This window comes from Podarcis erhardii, assembly GCF_964252035.2.
Source record: "Podarcis erhardii genome assembly, chromosome: 9".
Lineage (NCBI taxonomy): Eukaryota > Metazoa > Chordata > Lepidosauria > Squamata > Lacertidae > Podarcis > Podarcis erhardii.
This window is the reverse complement of record NC_138512.1, coordinates 79086158-79112250: the sequence shown is the minus strand read 5'-3', so window position 1 is coordinate 79112250 and position 26093 is coordinate 79086158. Positions and strand designations below refer to the sequence as shown.

The 26093-nt window shown below is 47.8% G+C and overlaps 2 protein-coding genes across 2 annotated transcripts in view; both read right to left on the bottom strand.

Annotated features, from left to right (window-relative positions):
• Positions 1–26093, bottom strand: part of LOC309350125 (uncharacterized protein) — a 64716-nt gene that overhangs the window by 12424 nt on the left and 26199 nt on the right. The window lies entirely within an intron of this gene.
• LOC309350566 (uncharacterized protein) overlaps positions 14112–26093 on the bottom strand; it is a gene marked incomplete at its 5' end in the record, with an annotated part of 32528 nt that continues 20546 nt past the window's right edge. Inside the window, one exon of the mRNA XM_081877530.1 lies at positions 14112–15055. Within this exon, the coding sequence (XP_081733656.1) occupies positions 14481–15055 (575 nt within the window). The 3' untranslated portion in view covers positions 14112–14480. The remainder of the gene's footprint in view (positions 15056–26093) is intronic.

Here is a 26093-nt window from a genome sequence, read left to right as displayed (position 1 = left end):
GGCGGCAGATTCGAAACTCCTCAGGCGCAGGCGCGGCTGGAGCAGGAAGGCCGCTCTGCTTGAGAGGAAAGAGGGAGCCGCCGCCGCCGGGATGAAGAACACCGTTCCGCGGAGCACCGTGAAGAAGCTGCTGAGCAAGCACAAGCCGCACTTGCCTCAGGGTCTTACTGCCCACCCGCCTCCGTTTCCTTGCTGTGCTTGCTCAAACGGAACAAAGAGCAGGGAAAGCCCCTCCCCTCCAGGCAAGCAGGCAGGAGGGAGAGAGAGAGAGAGAGAGAGAGAGAGCGCGCGAGCGTGCGAGCTGGCTGGCTTGGGTGAGTAGGTGAGGGAAAACTTTTGCCTTCCTTTCCTCCCTCCCCGTTATACCCCTCTCCTGCATTCTTAGCCAGCTGCTTCTCTGCACACCCCTCTCGTGCTCCTTGTCCGTTCTGTGTTTTTCCTTCCCTCCCCACTTAAAATGTGGTTTAAAAGCATGGATCCACATGGATCCTCAGGATCTTTGCATTGGGTCACCCCAAATTCACCAACAGATCACATAGCATGTCCATGGCTACAGCCTGCCCCCCCAAAATCACACACCCACTGTTGCCTGGGGCTGCAATGGTGCAAAAACGTGGTTACAAAACATGGATCCACAGGGATTCTCAGGATTTTTGCATTGGGTCACCCCAAATTCACCATCAGATCACATGTCTGTGGCCACAGCATGAAGCACAAAAATGATACATCATTAATATTCACTGCCCACGGCGGCAGCCAATCGGCTGCCGCAAAGGGCGGGCCCTCACAGGTTCACTGAATAAAGTATTTTATAATTTTTCATATTTCTGTTTACTTACTATTTCATAATAAAGTAATTATAAAATACTTTATTTGTGTTTATTTGATTCCTATTAAAGAGAGTTACTTTATATATAGTCAATATAGGCACAGAGTTAATTTTTTAAACATTTTCTAATGGTGGTGTGCCTCGAGATTTTTTTCATGAAACAAGTGTGCCTTTGCCCAAAAAAGGTTGGGAAACACTGATCTAAGGAATCAAGTGCTGCACCTCTATCTGGCATTCCCTCCCAGGAGCTCAAAGTGGCCTCCTTTGTTCTTTCCCCTTCACTTCTCCTCCAAGAAAGCTGGTGAGGAGGGTTAAGCAGCGACAGAGACACTGGCCCAGGACCACCTGTTGCGCTTCATGGAGGAACAGCAGCGCCAATCTCGGTCCCCCCATCCTAGCCCAACACAATAACCACTAAACCACACTATTCCTGAATATTATCACAAAATAGTTCAAACGTATTTTACCTCAACATATGCATTTCTAAACATATTTTACATTTTTTTAATGTGTTCTAAAATGCTTGGAGAACTTTGGGTAATACCAATGAATAATACAAATACTATCCCAAACTATTATTATATGTGTTTTAGTATTTTAAGCCAAGTACTGCACCATAAAATTCAGATAAATGCAAAATCTGAAGTATATAAGTATGTTTCAATCTGTGTTTCAGTCAGGGACGTGAGAATTGGGTTAGTCTGCTTAAGAATGCAGAGCAGGGGCAAATTCACCTCTAGACCTGTGCGGTATTGTGATGAGAGCGGCACAATTTTGCTACCACCTCGTGGCCTAAATTAGCAGTACTATTCAGTTTAATGAAGTCCACCATAAATTCATGGCTTAGAAGGTCTTCAAATATCCACCATAGTTGCAGCATCAACCCCAGCTGAGAAACAAGACTTTTTAAAGAAACATGTAGCAGTTACTTGTTGGATTTTCCAAGGGGACACACAATAAAACACTGCAGTGCTTTCTGTTCAGTGTTCTAACCCAGTTTTAGGATACTCCATTCCCACACACAGCACAGAATCATAGAATTGTAGAGTTGGAAGGGACACTCGAGGGTCATCTAGTCCAACCCCCTGCAACGCAGGAATCTCAATTAAAGAATCCCCGATAGGTGCCCAATCAACCTATGCTTAGAAACCTCCAAGAAAGGAGTCCACTACTTTCTGAGGAATTCCGTTCCACAACGCTTACCGTCAGAAAGTTCTTCCTGATGGGAAGAGGACTGGAAGAAGTTCAAAGACTATAAGCAGAAACATTGTAAAATGTTTGAATGTTAAAAAGATGTTGGATATAAAGATAATATGGCATTAGTGACATAGTTAAAAGGAGTATGCAAAAATGCTTAAAAAGAAAAGGGGGAAAAGACCAGTGTAATATTATGTCTAATGTACATGGCGAAAATTGATTTGAAAAGGGAAGAAAATTGGAGACATAATAGGTTGAAATATATAATCATAAATGAGATTTGAAAGAGGGTAAGGATTTGCTGAACTCGATTGTGTAATGGGGAACACAAAAAAGGAGATGTGAGGAAGTCAAGAAAGAGAGTTGTATAGACATAAAGTTAAAAAATGGATTTTTCCTTTTTTATGCTTTTATTGTCTTTTTCTTTTTTCTTTGTGATGTATTTTTTTTTAATGTATTTTGTTTTTGTTGTATGTTTGCTTCATTCTCTAAAACTTTAATAAATATCTTTATAAAAAAACAACAACAGAAAGTTCTTCCTGATGTTAATTCAGAATCTCATCTGAATCAATTGTTTTGGGTCCTACTATCCAGAGCAGCAAAAAACAAGCTTGCTCCATTTTCCATGTGAAAGCCCTTTGGATATTGGAAGATGGTGATCAAATCCTATGAATTACTCTCTCCTTTGAAGCGGGCCAAATGCATTTTAAGACAATATTTTACTGACTGGAAATACGACTGGAAATACGTAGTTTGAAGACTTTTAAAGGCCATTTAAAGAATTTAGGGCCATTTAAAGACATACAAAACAATCAAATCAAAGATGAATTTCTCCACCCAGAGGGCTATCATCACTGAGAAGAGCATACAGGTCTTTTTGTTGCCTGTGAATGAACACTTGCCTCTTTTATTTAGTGGTGTCTATTTTCAACCTTTAAGACCAGAAGAGGCACAGCATCATTTAGCAGAGTTCCAGGGAAAGGAGGGAACTCATTTTCTGCCTTTCCCTGCTGCCTTTAAAAGCCTGTTGCTAGCAGTCAGTTGCCGCACGGCCACCACTTCCACCTACTGAACTATGAATAGCATGACTGGTATTAGGCAGGTGCCTTCACTGCATCCCGTTGGGTGCCTGCTTTTGTTTAGACAAGCCTGCCCCAATATTTACACTGATGCTGAAACATGTTTTAATATGTTTTTAGTTTTAGGGTGATTTTAATTTTCTGAATGTTTTACATGATTGGTTTTTTAATGAACAATTTTATTGTTTTATATTTTTTGTAAACCACTTTGTGGCTTTCTCTCACAATCAAGCGGTGTATACATTTCATGAAATGAACCAATGAAATTAAAACAAAACAAATTCCTTCCAGTAGCACCTTAAAGACCAACTAAGTCAGTTCTTGGTATGAGCTTTCGTGTGCATGCACACTTCTTCAGATACACACAATGAAATTAAGTGTGGGAAGTTGCAGTCATATATACCGGTAACTAGCAAGTTTAAGACTAGATAAAGCACAAAAGGGTTGAGACCACAGAATTGTATTCCGAGACTCAGTTGGCCACCTGGAAGGAAGTTAACTTCCTGCTTTGTTCATTCTCTTTCACCATGTGAACTCACCAAGAGAGGACATGCTGAGACCGCACACGCAGAAATATCTTTCTTTATTCTGTATAACCAAGATTTCTACCTGTATTATATCCCACTACGGCGCTAGAAATCTGGGAAGGTTAACTATGAATGTAACACGGCTAGGGAAGGGATCACAGGTGCTCAAGGCAAAACCAAGTTACCGCAAGGATCAAATGTTGACCAATTCTAAAGAAGTTCAATTCAGTAAGTTACATTGACAATGAAAGTTGTTTGACAATCTGGACCACCTCCGTCACAGTGAGAGGTCAGCCAGGATCTGGCAAGCAAAGAACGCCCAAGGTTTCCTCCAGGCTCAAACAAGTCCACCCTCCAGCCTCCCTCACCTCAGCTCCGCGCATGAGATGCTGCCACCATGATAATAAAATTTCAACATATTGAAAAGCAACCGGGGGAGGGGGGAAAGCATGTGAGACCCATTTCCACTAGCGAATGAGGTTTTGATCTGGGGAGTGCAAACCACATGCCAAGAACTGAAACATTCAGTTCCACGCGAGAAGCCACAGGAAATGTCTTCACAGATTTTATGGGCTCTTAACTTAGCTTGGCAGATTTTGCAGGACTGTACTATGAACATAGGACGCAGGTAGCGCTGTGGGTAAAACCTCAGTGCCTAGGACTTGCTGATCGCATGGTCGGCGGTTCGAATCCCCGCGGCAGGGTGAGCTCCCGTCTTTCGGTCCCAGCTCCTGCCCACCTAGCAGTTTGAAAGCACCCTTAAGTGCAAGTAGATAAATAGGTACCGCTTTATAGCGGGAAGGTAAACGGCGTTTCCGTGTGCTGCGCTGGTGCTGGCTCGCCAGAGCAGCTTCGCCACGCTGGCCACGTGACCCAGAAGTGTCTGCGGACAGCGCTGGCACCCGGCCTCTTAAGCGAGATGAGCGCGCAACCCTAGAGTCGGACACGACTGGCCCGTACGGGCAGGGGCAGTGGCGTAGCGTGGGGGTGCAGGGGGGGCCGGCCGCACCGGGCGCAACAGCTGGGGGTTATGGTTAGGGGGCGCAAATCCACGGGTTAGGGGGCGCAAATCCACGGGTTATTACTTGCCTTGCCCCGGGTGCTGACAACCCACGCTACGCCACTGGGCAGGGGTACCTTTACCTTTACCATGAACATAGTAAATTATAATACGGAGTCAAGAGAGCTGATCCATCTAGTGCAGTATTGCCTATAATAACAACAACTAGCAATGGCTTGCCAGGGCTGTCTTCCTGCCCTATCTTGAATTACCAGGGATATACAAAGCAGATGCTCTATTCCTAAGCTATGGCCTTTCTGCTAAAGAATAAACGGAGTACTAGGAGCACCAGACCCATGTTGATAACCAAAGCCGGTCCTGTTCTGGCCTGTCAGAAACAAACCTTGCAGCCTCCTTAATGTAAGAAACTAAGACAGCTTATAAGTTTGCTGTAAAATGTCATGCATATTGAAGGTACTACATAAAAACCACCAAAGCTCACTAGCTTTTCCTGTGTTTAAGATCAGCCTAGGCCAAAGAAGCAGTAAAGCAGCTCTTGTCACTTCAGATAAGAGTCCTGATTTGTGAAAGCTGGCCTGGGAGATGTTTTGGCAGAAGGGTGAGGGCTAAATACCTGGGGGGGGGGGGAAGAAGTTACAAGCACTGTCCAGTTTGTGCAGAATATCAGCATGTAGGGCGAGTGGTCCCCCAGAGTCTTAGAAAATGTACTGTACACTTTGTTGATTTTTAAATGTTTTTCTGTCATGTTTATAAAGTTAATTTATTTTCCCTTCAATTTTTGAACTGCTCTTTACAGTATGTGTGACTTTAAAGAGCAGTTAATAAACTGTTGTTGTACCAAATTTGGCTTTGTTTGGACTTTTTTTGACCATAGGAACGCATTAATTGATTTTCAATGCATTCCTATGGGATTTTGTGCTTCGCAAGACGAAAAATTCGCTAGACGACAAAAATTGCGGAACGAATTAATTTCGTCTTGCGGGGCACCACTGTACTGTATATAAGTATGCAATTTATTCAACATCTAAAAGTATACTAAGCACATTGCAAAAAATAAGAATGGGCTGCCTCTACCCAAAGATTTTAATCTTCAAAATTCAAGTTACAGATAGGTAGCCATGTTGGTCTGCCATAGTCAAAACAAAACAAATTCCTTCCAGTAGCACCTTAAAGACCAACTAAGTCAGTTCTTGGTATGAGCTTTCGTGTGCATGCACACTTCTTCAGATACACTGAAGAAGTGTGTATCTGAATTGTGTGTATCTGAATTGTGTGTATCTGAAGAAGTGTGCATGCACACGAAAGCTCATACCAAGAACTGACTTAGTTGGTCTTTAAGGTGCTACTGGAAGGAATTTGTTTTGTTTCAAAATTCAAGCCAAGGGCCAGTGCTTTTTTTTTCTAAAAATAAAATGTTTAGGAGTAGTCTCCTTTTCCTACTCATATTGAAACCCTGCCCCTCAATGAGGCCCAACTTAGATTCGCAACATGTTTAGAGGCAGAAGCTGGCCTGGGAGCTGCTGCTGAAGCCCCGCGGACGCCTCGCCTTCCTCGCCCCCCCCCCCAGGCAAAGAAGCGCGGTGGGGGAGGGGCGCCTGAGGGACCTGAGAGGCGGCTCCCCCCCTTCCTCCCCCCCCCCGCCGGGACCCCGCTCCTCCTGCCCCCCCCCCCGCCTCCGCCGCTTCACCTCCTCCGCCGGCGCCGCCGCGCCAGGCCCCGGGTCCCGCCTGCGCGGAGGGAGAGAGACGGGCTCAAGCCAAGGCCGCGGGCGCCGCGCTGCTCCGGCCTCGCCCCGCAAGCGGCCGCCGCTCTGAGGGGAGCAAGCGGCCCGGACGGCGGCGGCGGGCTGCGCATGCGCGCCCGGGGGTTCCCGGATGGGGACGGGGGGGGGGGGCGTTCCAGCCAGCCAATCGGCTGGCGGCGGGCGGGGGGTATTTAAACTGAGGCGGCAGCCGAGGAACTTCCTTTCGGCTCGCGGCCTCCGCTAAGGGAGGTGGAAAGAAGCTCCGGCCTCGCTTTGCCGCTGCAGCCCCTGAGGAGAGGGAGAGCAGGCCCAGAAAGGACCGTACTTCTGTTAGATGCACCCCTTCTATAGGACTCCCCCTATTTGGGGCGAGTAAAAAATTCGGAAATAGGCTTTCCTCGCCGTGGTCGCTGAGGGGTCTTTGCAGCCCCCGCTTTGAGCATAGCTGTCAACTTTCCCCTTTACTTGTGAGGAATCCTATACAGAATAAGGGAATTTCCCTTTAAGAAAAGGGAAACGTGGGCAGCTCTGGCTTGGAGCCTCTCGCTGCTGCTTCTGCTGCTCCGCCCTCCTTTTCTTCCTTCCCCCCTCCTAGACCAGCTTTCATTCAAATGCGATTTGGGTTTTAAACGCAGTGTAAGGTTGTCGCTGTGGGAGTATATTGTATTTAATTATGTGGAATCAAGAGTTTTTAGGGGGTTAACCAGGCTGGGATAGCAGGCTTGTTGATTTCTGAACGTCTGATGTAGATTTTTTCAATTTCCTTGTTCTGCATGGGACAATGACAATGAAGATTATTGTACAGTGGTGCCTTGCAAGACAAAATTAATCCGTTCCGTGAGTCTCTTCGTCTAGCGGTTTTTTCGTCTTGCGAAGCAAGCCCATTGACGGATTAGCGGTTTAGCGGCTTATCGGCTTATTGGATCAGCTGATAAGCGGCTTAGCTGCTTAGAAAAGGGGGGGGAGGGGGAAAAACCCGCAGGAACTCGCAAGACATTTTCGTCTTGCGAAGCAAGCCCATAGGGAAATTCGTTTTGCGAAGCGCCTCCAAAACGGAAAACCCTTTCGTCTAGCGGGTTTTTCGTCTTGCGAGGCGTTCGTCTTGCGGGGCACCACTGTATCCGGTTTGTCTCGGTCCAGCTTCGAACTCACCGGGACTGAAAGCTATCACAGGGCAACCCTCTTGCAAACCCTGCGTGAGCCCTGCATGCAGGAGACTTCTAGCTGTACGTCCAGATGTGCCTCCCACTCCCCGCCTCCACAGGGCTGCGGGAAAGCCATTAATTGTTGTGGTTGTTTAGCTTTTTCCCCTCCATTTTTGTTGTTGTCGTTTAGTCGTGTCCGACTCTTCCTGTGATCCCCTGGACCAGAGCACGCCAGGCCCTCCTGTCTTCCACTGCCTCCCGCAGTTTGGTCAAACCCATGTTTGTGGCTTCGAGAACACCATCCAACCATCTCGTCCTCTGTCGTCCCCTTCTCCTTGGGCCCTCCATCTTTCCCAAAGCGCTAATTAGGAGGTCGTTAAAAACAGGGAAAAGAAAAGCCGCCACCGTGCACTTCCAAAGCATACCCAGGTCTGCCCCAACCTTGCATGTAGGACTTTGCAGACGCTCCCTGCCTGCCAGCACAGGTAAAGGTAAAGGGACCCCTGACGATTAGGTCCAGTTGTGACTGACTCTGGGATTGCAGTGCTCATCTCGCTTTACTGGCCAAGGGAGCCGGCGTACAGCTTCCGGGTCATGTGGCAGCATGACTAAGTCGCTTCTGGAGAACCAGAGCAGCGCACGGAAACGCCGTTTACCTTCCCACCGGAGCGGTACCTATTTATTTACTTGCACTTTGACGTGCTTTCAAACTGCTAGGTTGGCAGGAGCAGGGACTGAGCAACGGGAGCTCACCCCGTCGCGGGGATTCGAACCGCCGCCCTTCTGATCAGCAAGTCCTAGGCTCTGTGGTTTAACCCACAGCGCCACTCGCGTCCCTAATTAATCAGCCATTTGCCTCAGTGCCTCACGCCCCACAAAAGCTTCAATTAGATTTATTTTTAACTGTACAGTGCCATCCATAGAAATGCACCAAGGCTATTCCCACTTCAATTTTCCATTTCCATCCCCTTTAAAAAAATATTTAAAACAAATTAAACATTTGTAAGTGAAAATGGTTCCAAGTCCGTTCGTCCCTCCCCCGCAAACTTTCTGCATTCCCATTGCAACGCTTTACATCAGTATTTATGCTGAAACAAACTGGCAATGAAAATATAAAAAGCTTGTGGCTTTGAAATAAGTCCAGACAAATGATAAAATAATCCTGGATATCAAAGAACACACTGTTTATTTACAGAGTTGTTTCTCTCATACATCAGAACCATCAGTTCCCATAGAAAATTCTGCATTTGTCTGCCCTTTCTTACAATATATATATATATATATATATATATATATATATATATATATATATATATATAAAAATAATTTTAAAATATACTTTTCACTCCCTCCCCCCCCCATTTTTATTTTTTACCTAATGTCATCCGCTCTTCCTCAGTAGCATGTTGAACGCCTTCCGACCTGAGGGGCTCATCTTCCAGCGTCAAAACTTTTATATGTCTGTTGTTTTTGTCCATGGAGTTTTCTTGTTGAAACAATAGGTTTATTAACGTATTTTTATTTTTATTTTTTGGGAAAGGACAGGAAGTCAAGTTTACGTACAAAATTATTGTAGGAAGACTTACATTCTTTTGTTGGATTTTTGCTTTGACAAAACTGATTTATGTAAAATAAGAAAGATATGTCTTTGATGTATAGATGTAATTATGGATAATAAAGCATGATTTTTAAAAAAGAAATGTCCCCAGATTCATTAAAAAAATATGGTAACCATACCCAAGGGTCATCCAGACCAACCCCTGGCCATGCAGGAATGTCAATGTCACCATAAAGACCCTCATGGGGCCTCACCACAGGGTGGGGGTGAGTGCAGAAGGTGGAGAAACAGCAGCTGAGCGAGGGCTAAGCCCAGGAAGCCCTCCTGCATTGAGCAGGGGGAGGAAGGAAAAGGAGATTGTTAGCCGCTTTGAGACTCCTTCGGGTAATGATAAAGCGGGGTATCAAATCCAAACTCTTCTTCTTCCTCTTCCAGGTGACATGGTGCTTCACCATGCCAAATGAAACCCACCCACCTTCAAAAATCACAACATACTAATTCCATCCCCACTTTAAAAAAAAACATTGCAAAGGAAAGAGAGTCCTGTAATACTCCCAGGAAAGTCCCTAGTGGGAAGGGACCTCGGCTGTCCCAGCTCATCCTCTCTTCCCAAGCGACAGTCATGAAGAGGGGGAAGCTGATAACCCTGACATTCCTAAGCTAAAAATGTTCAAAGAACCTCATGTCGCCGATAGACAGTTGAAACCACCCAATAGTACCCAGGCTATACACGGACTTTTGCCTAATGCTCCTAAAACTGGTGCCCGGATACTTACCTTTACACAGGAGGACCAACTTTCCCTACTAGATCCCTGGCAAAACAGGACAAATGAGGTCCCTGATCATGAAGCTGGCTCTTCACTAGCCAGTGCTCCCCACCTTGCAGTACATGCCTCCTTAATACTCCCAAAGGCACAGAAGGAACTAATAGCCTCTCAACCATCCATACATTATGTGAGGTATGGAAGTGAGAGCTGGACCATCAAGAAGGCTGATCGCCGAAGAACTGATGCTTTTGAATTATGGCGCTGGAGGAGACTCTTGAGAGTCCCATGGACTGCAAGAAGATCAAACCTCTCCATTCTGAAGGAAATCAGCCCTGAGGGCTCCCTGGAAGGACAGATCCTGAAGCTGAGGCTCCAGCTCATGAGAAGAGAAGACTCCCTGGAAAAGACCCTGATGTTGGGAAAGATGGAGGGCACAAGGAGAAGGGGACGACAGAGGACGAGATGGTTGGATAGTGTTCTCGAAGTTACGAGCATGGTCCATGGGGTCACAAAGAGTCGGACACAACTAAATGACTAAACAACAACTATTCCCTCAAGGGAAAGGGACTGACAACCAACAGGCCAGCATAAGGCCACCCTCTTTACCTGCAATGTAGCTGGATGGGCTGCATCCATCAGGGATACTTGTCCCACTGACTTTTTATCTCAACATCACACCTTTAGATTCAGGAGACCTGGACCAGGGATGATATATAATTAAAGGGACATCTTTCTTTTATAAGGGAGGCCAACACTGGGCTTGGGATCACCATTGTTGAGGGGCGAGGCAGGTATGGCGTTGGGGGCAGATACAATAGGCGAAGGAGCTTGAGATGCGGAGATGCTCGAACCCCTTCCCATCTGTGCCCCATCCTGGGGGATGAAGGTAGGGTGAGCAGGGATTACCCACCGCTGTCACTGGTGTTCTCCAATGCCAGGTCTATAGGCAATAAAACCGCTACCCTACGAAACCTTTTCACCTTGCAGGGGGTTGACCTGGCTTGTGTGACAGAGACCTGGGTGCACTTCAGTTGCCTTCCATGAGATGGTACCCCTCGGGTTTCTCCGTCCTTCACTGTGGGTCGAGGGGGAGAGGTAGCATTGTTAGTTCAGGAGGATTGCTCTTTCAGGGCTCTGCCAGAATCATCGATGTCAGGCATTGAATGTGTTGGCCTGATGTGGGGCACCAAGGAGAGCTTGGCTGTCTGGCTGGTGTACCGACCACATAGCGCATCGGCAGCCACCCTGTTGGAGGTGGTGGCAGGCTGGGCCTTGGAGTTCCCTAACCTATTGGTTTTGGGGGACTTCAACATCCATGCTGATGCCACCCCCTCATGGGCTCTGGACCTGATGCCTTCCTTGGTGACACTAGGGCTCTCCCAGTTTGTTTTGGGCCCCACATCAAGCAGGCCACACGCTGGATTTGAGCTTTGGTGCAGGCATAGATGTGATCATGTCCTCCCCTGTGGAAGTGCCATGGTCTGATCACTATGCTCTGAAAGCCAGAATTGACTTCCCGCCCCCACCCTGCTTGGGTGGCAAGCCTATTTGGGTTCACCCGCAGAGGCTGATGGATCCTGACGGATTCCGTCAGGCCTCGCGGGACTCTGCTCCCCCTGGCAGCTCATTAGATGAGCCTGTTGAGAGCTGGAATAACCGGCTCTTGGTGGCCATCCATGAAATCGCACTTAGGCGCCCTCTGTGACCCCGCCGAAACCGAGGCCTCTGGTTTACTGAGGAGCTCTGGAAAATGAAGCGGGACCTCAGACAGCTAGAGAAAGTATGGCAGCATGCTTGCGACAGAGCCTCAAGAACATCTTATAGGACACTTAAAGCCTATGAGATGGTAGTGAAAGCTGCTAAGAAGTCCTACTTCTAATTAGGTTGTTAACGTCACCGGAGGGAGAGCCAAATTTAAATATGAATTTGATTCATAGCTGTGAGGCATTTGCGAGCCTTTTTGCAGAGAGTCTTGCTGCTCCGCCGTGACCTCCCTGCTAATTTGGATACAATAACAGAACTGGAGACTCCTCGACTATCCTCTGGTCCAGTATTGGACCACTTCGATAGGATACCCCCAGCCAATGTGGACAGACTCCTCCTAGCTGGAAGGCCCACCACTTGCCTCCTTGACCTGTGCCCGTCCTGACTGATTACAGCGTGTCCAGATGAGGTGCGGATCCCCCTGGGTTATCATCAATTTGTCCTTCGGCTTGGGGACATTCCCAGGGGAGTTGAAGGAGGCAGTGGTGCGCCCGCTCTTAAACAAAAAACATCATCAGATCCTTTAGATCTATCCAATTACCGCCCGGTTTTGAACCTTTTGTACCCGGGTAAGGTAATTCAGAGAGCGGTTGCCGAACAGCTTAGTAGGTTTCTGGATGAAACATCAGCTTTGGATCCAGTTTGGATTTCAGTCTGGCTTCCTTCCTGGTTATGGGACTGAGACTGCTGTGGTCGCCCTAACAGACGACCTCCGTAGACAGCTGGATCGAGGTGTGTCGGGACTGCTGATTCTTTTAGATTTGTCAGTAGCCTTCGACATGGTCGACCACGAACTTTTGGACCACCGCATGGCCGACGTAGAGATTCAGGGCACAGTCTTACAATATCTGCGCTCTTTCCTTTTAGGTCGGGGACAGAGGGTGGCGCTAGGGGAGCTGTCGCGGCACCCCTTGGTGTGTGGAGTGCCGCAGGGCGCAATCCTCTCCCCAATGCTTTTTAACATTTTTATGCACTCCCTGGTCCAGAATTTTGGGCTGGGTGTCATCAATATGCTGACGACACCCAGCTTTATCTGTTGATGGACGGCCATCCTGACTCAGCCCCGGACACACTGACCAGATGCTTGGAAGCTGTGGCTGGATGGCTGCGTGGGAGCCGGTTGAAGTTAAATCCTTCAAAGACAGAGGTCCTCCGGCTGGGTCGGGATGACATGGGATTGGGGGGCCAACTCCCATCTCTTGTGGGGGCTCAATTAGTGCCAGCACCTTCCATCAGGAGTTTGGGTGTAACCTTCAACTCCTCCCTCTCTATGGAGGCGCAGGTTGCAGCTACAGCAAAGGCGGCATTTTTCCACCTTCGCCGTACTAAGCAGCTGGTCCCTTACCTTTCTCGCCCTGAACTAGCCACATTAATCCATGCGACGGTCTCCTCCAGGCTCAATTATTGTAACTCACTCTACACGGGGCTGCCCGTGAGACTGACTCAGAAACTCCAGCAGGTGCAGAATTCCACTGCGAGGCTCCTTACGGGGCCCTTTCCGCAGGACCACATTCATCCAGTACTATACCAGCTGCACTGGCCCCCACTGGAGTACAGGGTCAGGTTTAAGATGCTCGTTTTAACCTTTAAAGCCCTATACAGCCTAGAACCCTCGTATTTACAGGACCGCCTCTCCTGGTATGCCCTGCAGAGGACCTTACAGTCCACAGACAATAGTATCTTGGAGGTCCCGGGTCTCAAAGAGGTTAAACTGGCCTCAACCAGGGCCAAGGCCTTTTCGGCTTTGGCCCCAGTCTGGTGGAACGCTCTATCGCAGGAGACCAGGGCCCTGCAGGACTTAGAATCATAGCATAGCACTGTAGAGTTGGAAGGGACCCTGAGGATCATCTAGTCCCTGCAATGCAGGAATATGCAGCTGGTCCATACAGGGATCAAACCTGCAACCTTGGTGTTATCAGCACCATGGTCTAACCAACTGAGCTATCCAGGCTTGACATCCTTCTGCAGGGCCTGCAAGATGGAGCTGTTCTGCATGGCCTTCGGTCCAGGGCCAATTTGACCCCCCTCTATGGAACCCTGTAAGTGACCTCTTTGGCCCTTTTATTGGCTCATGTGGGATCAACATGGATAGCTGGCCCTGATGAATACTATGGTTGTAATTCATAGGCAGTTATTTAATTTTATCCTGATTCTAATTTTTAAACTGTATTTTAATCAATTGTTTGATTGTGTTTTAATGTATTTGGTATTTGATGTTAGCTGCCCTGAGCCCGGTCTTGGCTGGGTAGGGAGGGGTATAGATAAAAATTTACTTCCTTAGTACTTACAGGTGCTGGTGGGAACAGCAGGTTGAAGTGGCCTTCCCCACGGGCAAAAGGAACCCCAGGATGACCCCACAGCTTGGGGGCTACTGCCTACCATAGTCTTGGATTCAAACAGAAATCAGGTCTCGTCTCACTTCGTGTCGAGACCCCGGGCCCTGAAGCCCCCTTAGATAATAAAAAAACCAGACACAAATATTTACTTTAATGGGATAAAATGGGAGATAACTTTATTGGTTACACATGTGAGCGCTTTGGCTTAGGCATTGGGTGAAAGACTATATCCTGACTCCTGCCCATCTGCAGGGAGCCTCCTAAGAATAAACCACCGGTAGAGGGAGCCCTATGATATACATAAAATCGTGGCACCCCCAGGGTCCCCGATGGGGTTGTGGCTTGGCCCTAGCCCATGCCCAGGCTTTGGACAGGCACCACACACCTGGATCCCTTTAACGGGATACCCTTAACGAGGAGGGGCAGGCGGAGGCTACAATCTCCCCTCCCATAAACAAGATTTACCCAATGCCTAACCGCCACTCAAGCCCTAAAGGATCGCTGCCAACACCCTCACACCTGCAACCAATCCCTAATGCCCTTGACGATATCAACCAGCCAAACATCATTTCCCAAATCGGAAAGGTGAACGCCGTCATTATGAAACAAGGCCTCCTGCCTGTAAGTAATGTTGGGGTGTCGTATCACCCGTCCATTCAAGAGCTTCACCTTATATGCCACCTTACGATTAATAACTTTCCTGGCCTTGTCAATTGCCTGCGGGCGGGAGCAATCTCGCCAATGCCGCCTCACCAGCATTTCAGACCAGATTAAGGTCAGGTCTGGGAAAAAAACAGCCAGTTTATCAAAGTCCTCTCTCATGCTTATGATAAGGCCATTGCCGTTCCTTTGACCCAGGTCGTTCTCTCCAAGTTGAACAATCAGAGCGTCGGGGGGGCCATGCAAGGCAGCTCTGGTCGTCACGATTGGTATAAATTCCTCCCATTTCAAGTCACACCTTGTGCCCCAGGAGACACTGACATTTTCAGGAAGCCCCAGGCAGCTACCCAAGCCAGTATTGATGGCACGCACACGGGCCCAGTGGATAATACAGTGTCCCACGATCCATATGTTTATCACAGGGCAACCTGAAAATAAAGGAGTGACAGAGCGTGATTACCATGGGTTCTTGCAGATATACCTTCTGCATGCATTAGATCTTCAGCGTCCCATATCCTTGATTCTGTCAGTTGGCAGACCCCAATGGGCAGACATGGCAGCATCAATCCTAAAGGAATGCACAGCAAGATCCATAGCCGAGAGACCACAGGCCTGGAGAGCTTTCCGCATCACTGGGTAAACTGGTGTCGAGCCAGGCGAGAGCGATCTTGGTGAATAAGGAAGGGGCCCGGCCAGGACGCCTGAAGCAGGGGTATCTCCTGGCATCCTTTACAGGACACGGGCCCTTGCGCTCTGATGCCAAGAGTCTGATAAGGGCTCCTTTCCCTGATTTTAGATTGTTGGATGCATATTACCAATTCTAAGACAAATTTATGTCCTCTAACAGTAACCCCCTGGAGGAAATGCCTAGCTCACCCTCACTGACAACTTCACCCACTCTGAGGGCCCCAGATAATACTATGGCATATACTGCCAAGACAGGCGACACTCGTATTTTAACCAGCCAATGACTCTTAAAACCCTACAGATATGGTAAAGGAGGTCAAAAGTGATAGTTTTTCTACTCTCTGTGTTTGGTGGTTGAAGTCTACCCCAACATTCATCGCCCTGCATACCATGAATGCTGCACAGGGATCAAGATACATTTGCTGAAGAAGGCAATAGCTGCAGCTTGGATGGATAATGTTTTAGCCATGCGACCTAGCCTCCAGAGGAGCACGAGGCAATACTTGATCCTCCATAGGAGGCTGGCAAGGTCAGAGTTAGATTTTGTGCGGAAAGCAATAAAATCGGACCACGCCTTTTTGTAGGATCTAAGCATGGATGGTGCAAAAGGCAGATACTCCCTGCATCACGTCAAGCTTCCAAGCGTCCAAAAAAATGCTCTGGGATTGGCTCTGGTAACTGCTGGGGCTCAGGCGCTAAAAATTGATCCATCAGGAACTGAGATAATGCACCAGCCATGTTGTTATTAACCCCTGGGATAAATTTGGCAGGGGAAACGATGTTAAAACCCAAACACAACAGGACAAAGGAGCAGAGTACTGAGATACTCTAGCAGTCCCCTGCCTAGTGCGTGGGGGAGAAGCACCAGAAGCTTGCTTCTTGTTGGTAGGCATAGCAAACGATAGAAGACAGCTGCGTATACACGAGATTGCAAACCACGGAGGTCAATAATGTCTACACTGGCAGGCAGCCTGCCTGAATCAAATATTGTCCTCACAGACTGGCAGCAACACCAATCAATATTGTCTACAATAATGGGCAGCATGCACCAGGGAGCATGGCTTAGTATCAATAAAGTCTACACTGAGAGACAATGGAGTACACCTCCGGGGGAGAGGTCTAACAGTGCGCTAGCAACACCAAAGTGACCTGCCTGGGGCGTAAGCCAAATCATCATCAGAATAATCACCAGAATAATGGGTTGTCTCAAATGGTTTGCCAATGGAGTTCTACTTGTGCAGCAGGATTTCTTCCTCTCGCTGTGCACCCCCCCCCCCCAAAAAAAGTGATCTGGAGACTCCACAAACATTTTGGAGCAGTTTTTGAGTGCAGAAGACCATGGGAGAGGGGGGAGGAGGAGGAAGTAGTTCTGGTGCAGAAGCAGAAGTCTGCTGCTGGGTGAGTGGGATGGCAGCACTAGCTATGACTCATGGTAGGTTTCTGCCCAATTTGCACACACTATTTCCTTTTGGCCACCATTATTACCCAGCTCAATCCACTGGCGCTTCCGGGACCAAAGTCTTTAAGGGGATGAAAAAGAGGGAAACAGCCTGTAAGTGAAAGAGCTCTTATCCCGAGCCATCATTTCAAGAAATGCCAAAAGAAACTGCCTTGACAATTCGCTGCTTGTAAATCTTGTTTTGCATACGCCAAAGTCAGGTCCTGGACTGCCATTACCACAGGAGGGGAAGCCCAGCACACAGGAAATAGCAACAAAGGCTATTTTAGAAAAAGAAAACGCAACACATAATGAAGTGAACGCAATCCTTAATAACAAAAGATAATTGAGGAGATGGATGCAAAACACGCAGGAGAGATAAAGAAAAGACTTCTTCATGCAGCACACCGTTAAGCCACAGGAGGCAAGAATGGCCACCAAACTAGATGGCTTTAGGAGGGGATTGGACAAATTCATGGAGGTGGAGAGGGCGATCGATGGCAGAAGATGCTGGACTAGATTGGCCCCCTTAAGGCTGATCCAACAGGCTTTTCTTTATTAAATAAATAAATAAATTGTATTAACTTTTCTAAATTACGTTTCAAAATATGCATTTAAATAACCTTACATCTATGACTTCCCTTCTTCTCCTTCCATGGTTCATTTTGCATATCATAAATCCCTGCATATTGCACATGAACTAAACCATTAGTAATCCATTGCTACATCCATCAAAACTTATTTACACTGTTGAATTTATCTTAATGCTACCAGCATTTTTAAATAAACACAATTTTCTCCTATATATTCAGTAAACATTTTCCAGTCTTTTAAACCAACAGGCTCTTCTTAGGCAATAATTAATGCAGCATTCACCAAACTGGGCTGATGGGCACTGCAGCACAAAAGAGCTGGAGGGCACCAGGTTGGCAAAGGATAAAATAATGGAACGAATGCTGCCTTTAATTACAAAATCACAAATTTAATTACAAAAACAGATGTCATTATAGGGTTGGGAGGATCTCGCATGTCCATGATATGCGTCTCTACTACCCTGCATTAAATTAGCTTAACTAGATTTCGCCAGCTGTCATTTAACAAGCTTTGAGGGTTCATGTTGAACCCTTGTGGCACTTGTGGACAGCCCTCTGTGCCTTTTTCAGAAGAAATATCTGCCTGGAGATCAAGGACAAGCCAGGACGCTTAGCTCTGCTCCAGGGCCAATCATCACCACAAACTTGTCTAATCCATTTTGAAGCCATCCAACCTACTACATAGCCCCCATATTGTTAAAGGCAGAAGCTGGCACAGGCAGTCTACTTCCTGGGCGATTTTTGAAAAAAAACCCCTGCATGTAGAAAACAAGCATGTCAGGGACAGGGGTTGAAACCTAGCCGTCACCCCAATGTGCTCATTTTCTCTCTGTAGGAAATGGAAAAGCTTTCGACCATGTGAACCCTGACATATAATGCAATCTGAGATGGCACAAGACTATTACCCATTTAAACCATAGCAAATTAATAGCACGTCAGATCTTGCATTGTGTCCTGCTGTCAAGGCAGAAGACAGGATAGAGTGCCTCCCAGTTTGAGAGAGGGGATGCAGCAGAAAAAGACAAACTTGTTTTTCTAACTTCAGCCTTCAAATTCCTGAGTACGCTGCAGGCCCTTACCGTCCTAAGGATCTCAAAACCAAAACACTGAGCTCTCCTTCACTGCATAAATTCGCTGCTGCTCCTGAAGAGGTGCCAGGCTTGCTGGAGTTATCACCTTCCCCTCCTCGCCTCTGCACTGCAGCTCGGGTTATGGAAAACCTCTCTTCTGATTTTCCACACAATCTGGTAAGACCCGATTCAGCACATAAGATTGAGCTTTTGCAAGGCATGGAGAGAAACTCTTGGGCCCCCGGGAGAATTAATCAGTGGGGATGAGCCCTAACTTCCGACTCGCCCTGCAGCAAACGCCATGCCTTCCCACTTTTTCAGAAATCCCCACCCCAAAGAACATCCTATAATAACAAGGAAGTGGCTGTCAAGGCAAGCCAGGGGCCTTGGTTATATGCCCAAGGACCAGACTGAGTCTGCCCCCTCGCTTGAGCAAGCAGCCAGGATCCACCTCCCCGGCAGAAAGCTCAGCCCAAGGACCTCCTTTGCTGCCCACAAAGTCACCCAAGGGTAACCCTCATCAGATTGTTCATGGTGGAGGACGTGCCAACACTCAATGGCGCCAACCAAGGACAGGGAGCAGAATTATTTGACCATGCATCCCCTGTCCTATGGAAACCCCCCCCCCTAAATTCAATGAATAAAGAGACAAGGCAAGAAGTATTTGGGTAAAATCAGGTCATGGCTTTATTAACTACTGGTGCAAGAGGTTTCACATAGACATCAGGGAGTGATGGAAGTGAGCGAGTTCTTGACCTGCATCAAAGAGTAAGTCCCTTGCTGGACTGCACCTGGGGAGTGCTATGGCCCTAGCCCCCACCTGGGCATCCGGGCAGAAGCATCTCTCCCGGATCCCTTTCCTGGAGGGGTAGGCAGAGGCTACAGCCTCCCCTCAATCCAAGACTACGCCTATCCAATGCATCAACTGGCCCTCAAGCAAATGCTTGCCGCCAAACCGCTCACATCTCAAAACAATACTTTAGGCCTCCCACCAGGTCAGTCAACCAAACATCAAGTCCCTCATCGGAGAGATCTACCCCATCCTGTCGGAATAAGGCCTCTCGTTTGACTGTGATGTCAGGGTGTCGGATGACCCAGCCACCCAGCAGCTGCACCTTGTTCGTTACGTCTTTGTTCACTTTCTTCCTTATTCTGTCCCTTGATTTGTTCACGGATGCCTGCTGCGGTTCCGGGGTACCAGGCCTCGGAATAATAGGCCAGCGCTGCCTCTCCAGTAGCTCGGACCAACAGAGGCTGGTCCGTGGGTATTGAAAGTGCAAGGTCTCCAAGTCTTCAGTGATAGCCTTGACTAGGTCATAAATCTTTTGTCCGCCCATGTCATTCTCACCCAGGTGAAAGATGATGATATCAGGTGGGCCCACCGTAGAGATCCGAGCAGTCAGCAATGGTAGGAGCTGATGCCACCTCATTCCCCTCTGGCCGATCCACGACAGCTCTATATTCGAGGGGAAGCCCAGGTTGCTGCCCCACCTGGACGAAACTGCGCGGACCTCGGCCCAATACACAACGCTGTGCCCGCAAATCCATACCTTCTTGGTGGCCGATCCTCAAAAAACCAAGAAAATAAACAAGACAGTGTAAGTTCAGGGGCACAGGTGTGCCCTGGAATGCCATCTCCTGAGGGACTTAATTCTATCTGCTAGTAAGTCCCAATTTGTGGTGATGTGTGGGTTGGCTGGGAGGCACTAGCCGGGCAGAGGAGGAAGGCTCAGAGCCTGAGGAGTGGTGGTAGGGCAGAGAGGAAGAGGAGAGGAATGGTGGGGTGCTGAAGAGGCAACAGGCTTTCTCGAGCCGGAAGAGCCAGGCGCAGAAAGCGGTTCAGACTCAGCAAATGTTGCAGAGGAGGAGAGGACAGAGGCTGCAGAAGCATCTCAGGAGCTTGCCCTTCTTACTGGACTAAGTGTTAGCAATTTCACTCATCCAATGCTGCATTAATAATAACAATAATTTATTATTTCGCTCACAAGGGTCATAGGAACGTGCATGACAAGGTGATGATCCAGCAAGTGAAGGGATCCCCCTACACTCCAGGAATGGCTGCGGTGTTCTTTCTCTATGATCATTAAACACTCTTAAACTGGTAAGGGACTCTTAATAGCTTTGTTCTGCTGGTGCACAGGGGAAGAGGGAAGAGGGAGCCATTTCCCCGATGCCTGACAAATACTGACAACCTTAGAAGGTGTGAAGAGGGCAACCAAGATGTTCAAGGGTCTGTAAACCAAACCTTGAGGAGCACTTGAAGGAGCTGCATATGTTTAGCCTGGAAAAGAGGAGACGAGAGGAGATAAGAGAGATACAGGTAGGTAGCTGTGTTGGTCTGCCGTAGTCAAAACAAAATTAAAAAAAAATCCTTCTAGTAGCACCTTAGAAACCAACTAATGTTATTGGTATGAGCTTTCATGTTATTGGTATGAGCTTATCTTCTTCAGGAGATAAGGAGCTATCTTCAAATTTCTCATGGAAGATGGAGCAAGCTTGTTTTCTCCTGCTCCGGCAGGTAGGATTCAAACCCATTGCTTCTAGTTACAAGAAAGGAGATTCAGACTCAGCAGCAGGAAGAACTTAGAGCTGCTTCAACAGTCAAACAGTCTCCCTTGTGAGCGTGTGGATTCCTTCCTTAGAGGTTTTTAATCGGAGGCTGGGTGGCCATCTCTCAGGGATGCTTTAGCCAATATTCCTGCATTGCAGGGGGTTGAACTAGATGGCACTTGCTTTTATCTGTCCTGATTCTACCATTATCCAGCTTCCTTACTTCTAGTGCTGTGAGAGAGAGAAAAACCTTTCCCTATCCACTTTCTTCATGCCCTGCATCATTTCATAAACTTTTATCATGTTGCCTCTTCCTCACCTTTTCTCTCAAATGAAAAGCCCCAAATGCCATCCATCCCCCTGGAACCCTTTGTTCCCCTTCTTCTGAACCTTTCCCATCTTTACAACATCCTTTCTGAGGCACGACAACCAGAACTGTATGCAATATTCCAGACGTGTTCACACCGCAGATCTGCATGACAGTGTTATGATAGCTGCAATTCTATTTTCCACACTTTTCGTAATGATCCCTGGGATGGAATCTGAAATTTTCAGTCGCAACTCATTCCACTGACACCTTCATCAGATTACCCCCTACGAGCCCCAGGGTCTCCTCCCTAGTAAGGTAGCACCATGTGTATTGCTCTGTATGATTAACAATACGTATGGTTAGCACGATTAAGTGTGAATAAAAAATAAAGTTGGGTATCATGAAGGCAGAACTGTATGGGGAAGTTGTTAATGTCTGGTGGTTTATTATGTTTTTATATTTGTTGGAAGCCGCCCAGAATGGCAACCCAGCCAGATGGATGGGATACAAATAATAAAATGAAATAGTTATTATTATTATTATTATTATTATTATTATTATTCAGAGATAGGTCTCGGATCTGGATCAGTTGAAGATAGCTGTATGAGGTGGCCAAGACTAAAGAGGCAAGACACAAAGTGTGGGATTTAAGGAGGGTCACTTTATTAACTACAGCAGAGTAACTTACAAACGGCAGGCAGGAAAGGAGACGCGTGGGCAGGAGTCCAAGTCTCTCCTGAGACTCCAAATCCTGTCGTGAATGGCTAAGCCTACCTTGCAGGGAGGAAGGTGGTCTCCATTGCCCTCCTCCCCCCCACCGCACCCCTTAAGGTGAGCTCTGGCTGACTCATGCACCCTTGGAGCCCCACAAATCCAGGCAAGTGACACAGGTCAACCTCAAGAGAGATCCCTCTCCTGCCCCACAGGTCCCCCTGGAGCCGCTTAGCAACCTGAAAAGTGATTTGGAGTACTCGCGGTTTTGCCAACTTCTCCCCTTTCGCAGGAGGATAAAGCTCGGTTTAATCCTTCTTCCCCCACCGCCGCAGAATATGTGCTTTTATTTCTCTGTGGAGATTAGAGAGGAAAATATCATTCCCAGCAGCAGACAAGGAAATCCCATCCTTTCTGTAAAGTTCGTTCCTAGTGGGATTAATTTGGGTGTGAGATATCGTTCCGTCCCCCGTTGCAAACAGCGCCATTCTCACTTGTCTATTAAACTGTTTCCGCTTTTTGCACAATAGCTTCATGTTTGGGATGTTAATCCAGGCTCTCCTGGGCAAGATGTTGGACCACAGGATAACGACCCCCGGCCACCTTTGCCTAATCGCCTCCAAATCCTCTATCACTTTCTTAAGCAACTTGTTATACGGCAGCAACCCGAGGTCATTGCCACCTGCGTGCAGGACCACCATGTCCGGCTTCTGCCGGACCACTCCGTCCTGGAAGATTGTGGGCAACAGTTGATTCCACTTCAAATTAAACTTGCCCAACCACTGAACAGAGGCAATCTGGCTCAGACCAATGTCAGCTCCCGGACTGTAGTATTTCGCTCTCTGCCTGGCGCCAAGAACAATAGTGTGGCCTGCGATGAGGACTCGGACACGCTTGCCTCCAGCCAGGCCTCCTGTTAAAAAGAAACATCGTCAGTAGATTGCAACTCCGGACAGTTCTCTTTTCCCCAGCTTTTCAGAAGCCCAACGGTACAGAAGCCTTGCAGAGGTGTTTCCAAATTGAGGCACAATCAAGAACACCAGACTGAGAAATTACAGGCAGGGCCGGACCACACATGAAGTGGACTGAGGCAGCCTCCTCAGGCGCTGGAATCCCGCAAAGGCACCCCACCTGCTCCTACTGAACACTCGCAAGATCTCGCCACGGCCCCAGCATCTCCTCACTTCTCCTGTGGCAAAGGAGTGCCCCACAGAGATGCAAGAAGAGGCTGTGGCTTCTGGATTCCAGGGAGATCTCACAGACCTCTTGGGATATCTCACTAGAACCTGCAGACACGCGATTCCATAAAGCGAGTCCTTGGTGTAGCAGCGGCAAAGCCTCCTCATTTCATCTCAGGCGGAGAAATGGGACACACCACCCCTGATTGCAGGGCACACTCAGAATGTCCAATTTAGCTGCCAACTGCCCTGTTCTAAATGCTCCCTGGGTTGATGCTGTTAAGGCTGCATAAGAGAAGCCTGCTGGATGAGGTCAGTGTCCCGTCTAGTCCACCATCCTGTTCTCACAGTAGCCAACGAGATACCTATAGGATTCCAGCAAAAGAGCCCTCTGCTCTTTTGCAGATTTCACATCCAAGAGGCAAGGTCAGGATCTCAGCCTGCTTGTCTGACCAAAATGCAAACTGCATGTAGGGCATGAACAACATTTCCTGCAGCCCGAGGCAGTGAACAATGGCAAACTAAAAGAAATTCAGCAATAACGCTCTTCGTGCTGCATCAACAGAAGTACAGGGTCCAGATCAAGGGGAGTCCTAGTCTCACTCTATTCTGCCTTAGCTGGACCACACCTGGAATACTGTGTCCAATTCTGGGCACCAGATATAGACAAGCTGGAGGATGTGCAGAGGAGGGCAACCAAGATGATCAAGAGTCTGGAAAACAAGCCAAATGAGGAACAGTTGAAGGAGCTGGCCATGTTTAGCCTGGACAAGAGACAATGAGAAGATCTGAGAGCCGATTTTAAAATGCTTTCCAGTCTTTTGGCAAAGTATAAAAATCATAGAAGTAACGCTAAGGTAGGACAATGTATATTGCTCTGTGTGATTAATAATACGTATGGTTAGCACTATTAAGTATGAACAAAAAATAAAGTTGGGTATCATGAAGGCAGAACTGTATAGGGAAGTTTTTAATGTTTGATGGTTTATTATGTTTTTATATTTGTTGGAAGCCGCCCAGAATGGCAACCAAGTCAGATGGATGGGATACAAATAATAAAATAGTTGTTGTTGTTGTTGTTGTTGTTGTTGTTGTTGTTATTTGTCAGAGATAGGTCTCGGATCTGGATCAGTTGAAGACAGCTGTATGAGGAGGCCAAGACTAAAGAGGCAAGACACAAAGTGTGGGATTTAAGGAGGGTCACTTTATTAACTACAGCAGAGTAACTTACAAACAGCAGGCAGGAAAGGAGGCAATGTGTGGGCAGGAGTCCAAGTCTCTCCTGAGACTCCAAATCCTGTCGTGAATGGCTAAGCCTACCTTGCAGGGAGGAAGGTGGTCTCCATTGCCCTCCTCCCCCCCACTGCACCCCTTAAGGTGAGCTCTGGCTGACTCATGCACCCTTGGAGCCCCACAAATCCAGGCAAGTGACACAGGTCAACCTCAAGAGAGATCCCTTTCCTGCCCCACAGGTCCCCCTGGAGCCGCTTAGCAACCTGAAAAGTGATTTGGGGTACTTGCCGATTTTGCCAACTTCTCCCCTTTCGCAGGAGGATAAAGCTTGGCTTAGTCCATGTTCCCCCACCGCTGCCGAATATGTGCTTTTATTTCTCTGTGGAGGTTAGAGAGGAAAACATCGTTCCCAGCAGGAGACAAGGAAATCCCATTCTTTCCATAAAGTTCGTTCCTACTGGGATTAATTTGGGTGTGAGATATCATTCCGCCCCCTGTTGCAAACAGCGCCATTTTCACTTCTCTATTAATATATTGCCGCTTTTGGCGCAATCGCTTCATGAACGGTTTAGTGCATGAGGCACTCCTGGGCAAGATGTTGGACCACAGGATAAGGATCCCCGGCCACGTTTGCCTAAATCCCTCCAAATCCGCTACCACTTGAGAAACTATATCCTCACTCTTCATAAACCTCATTTCATAGTCGTCCAAGTGCAGAACCACAATGTCCAGATTCTGCCAGACCACCCTGTCCTGGAAGATTGTGTGCAACAGATGACTCCACCTGCAACTCTTCCTGCCCAACCACTGAACAAAGGCCATGTGGCTCAGACCCAAGTCAGTTCCCAGACTGGAGTGTATCGCTCTACGTCTGGCCTGAAGAACTGTACGGTGGCCTGCGATGAGGACTTGGACACGCTTGCCTCCATCCCAGCCATCTGTCAACAAAAAATATCATCAGTAAATTGCAACTCCGGACAGTTTTCTTTCCCCCGGCTTTTCAGATGTCTATCGGTGCTTGGTAAGATGCTAAACATGACCTGTTTATGTTTTGTATGCCTCTCAAAGGTGTCTCCAGGTGTACTGCAGTTGGGGCCACTGTAATCCTAAATGAGCAGGCCCAAAGTACCTCCAACACACCCAGCACCAGCTGCTCAAGTGTTTTCTTAGTTTCTGTCCAGAACTGAAACTTGGTAAGAAGATGGCCATGCGAACGAGGCATGAAGATCCCCGGAGAGTTGCCCTTATGCTCTGCATATTCCTCGAAGACAGTCATTGCTCAGAGATCAGCCTCCAAGTGTGGGCTTAACAGCACCATCGAGCTCTTCAGTCAGGATTGAACCGCGTCCTCAGTAGAACCCCAAACTCCAAGAACACCAGACTGAGAAATCAGAGGCAGGGCCAGACCACAAATGAAGCAGACTGAGGCAGCCTCCTCAGGCGCTGGAATCCCACAAAGACACCTCACCTGCTCCTACTGAACACTCGCAAGATCTCGCCACGGCCCCAGCGTCTCCTCACTTCTCCTGTGGCAAAGGAGTGCTCCACCAGAAAGCAACGAAAAGCGGCTGTGGCTTCCAGATTCCAGGGAGATCTCACAGACCTCTTAGGATATCTCACTGGAACCTGGTAGTCACAGATGTGCGGTCTCAGAATGCACAGGAGTGGCAGTGGCAAAGCCTCCCCATTTCATGTA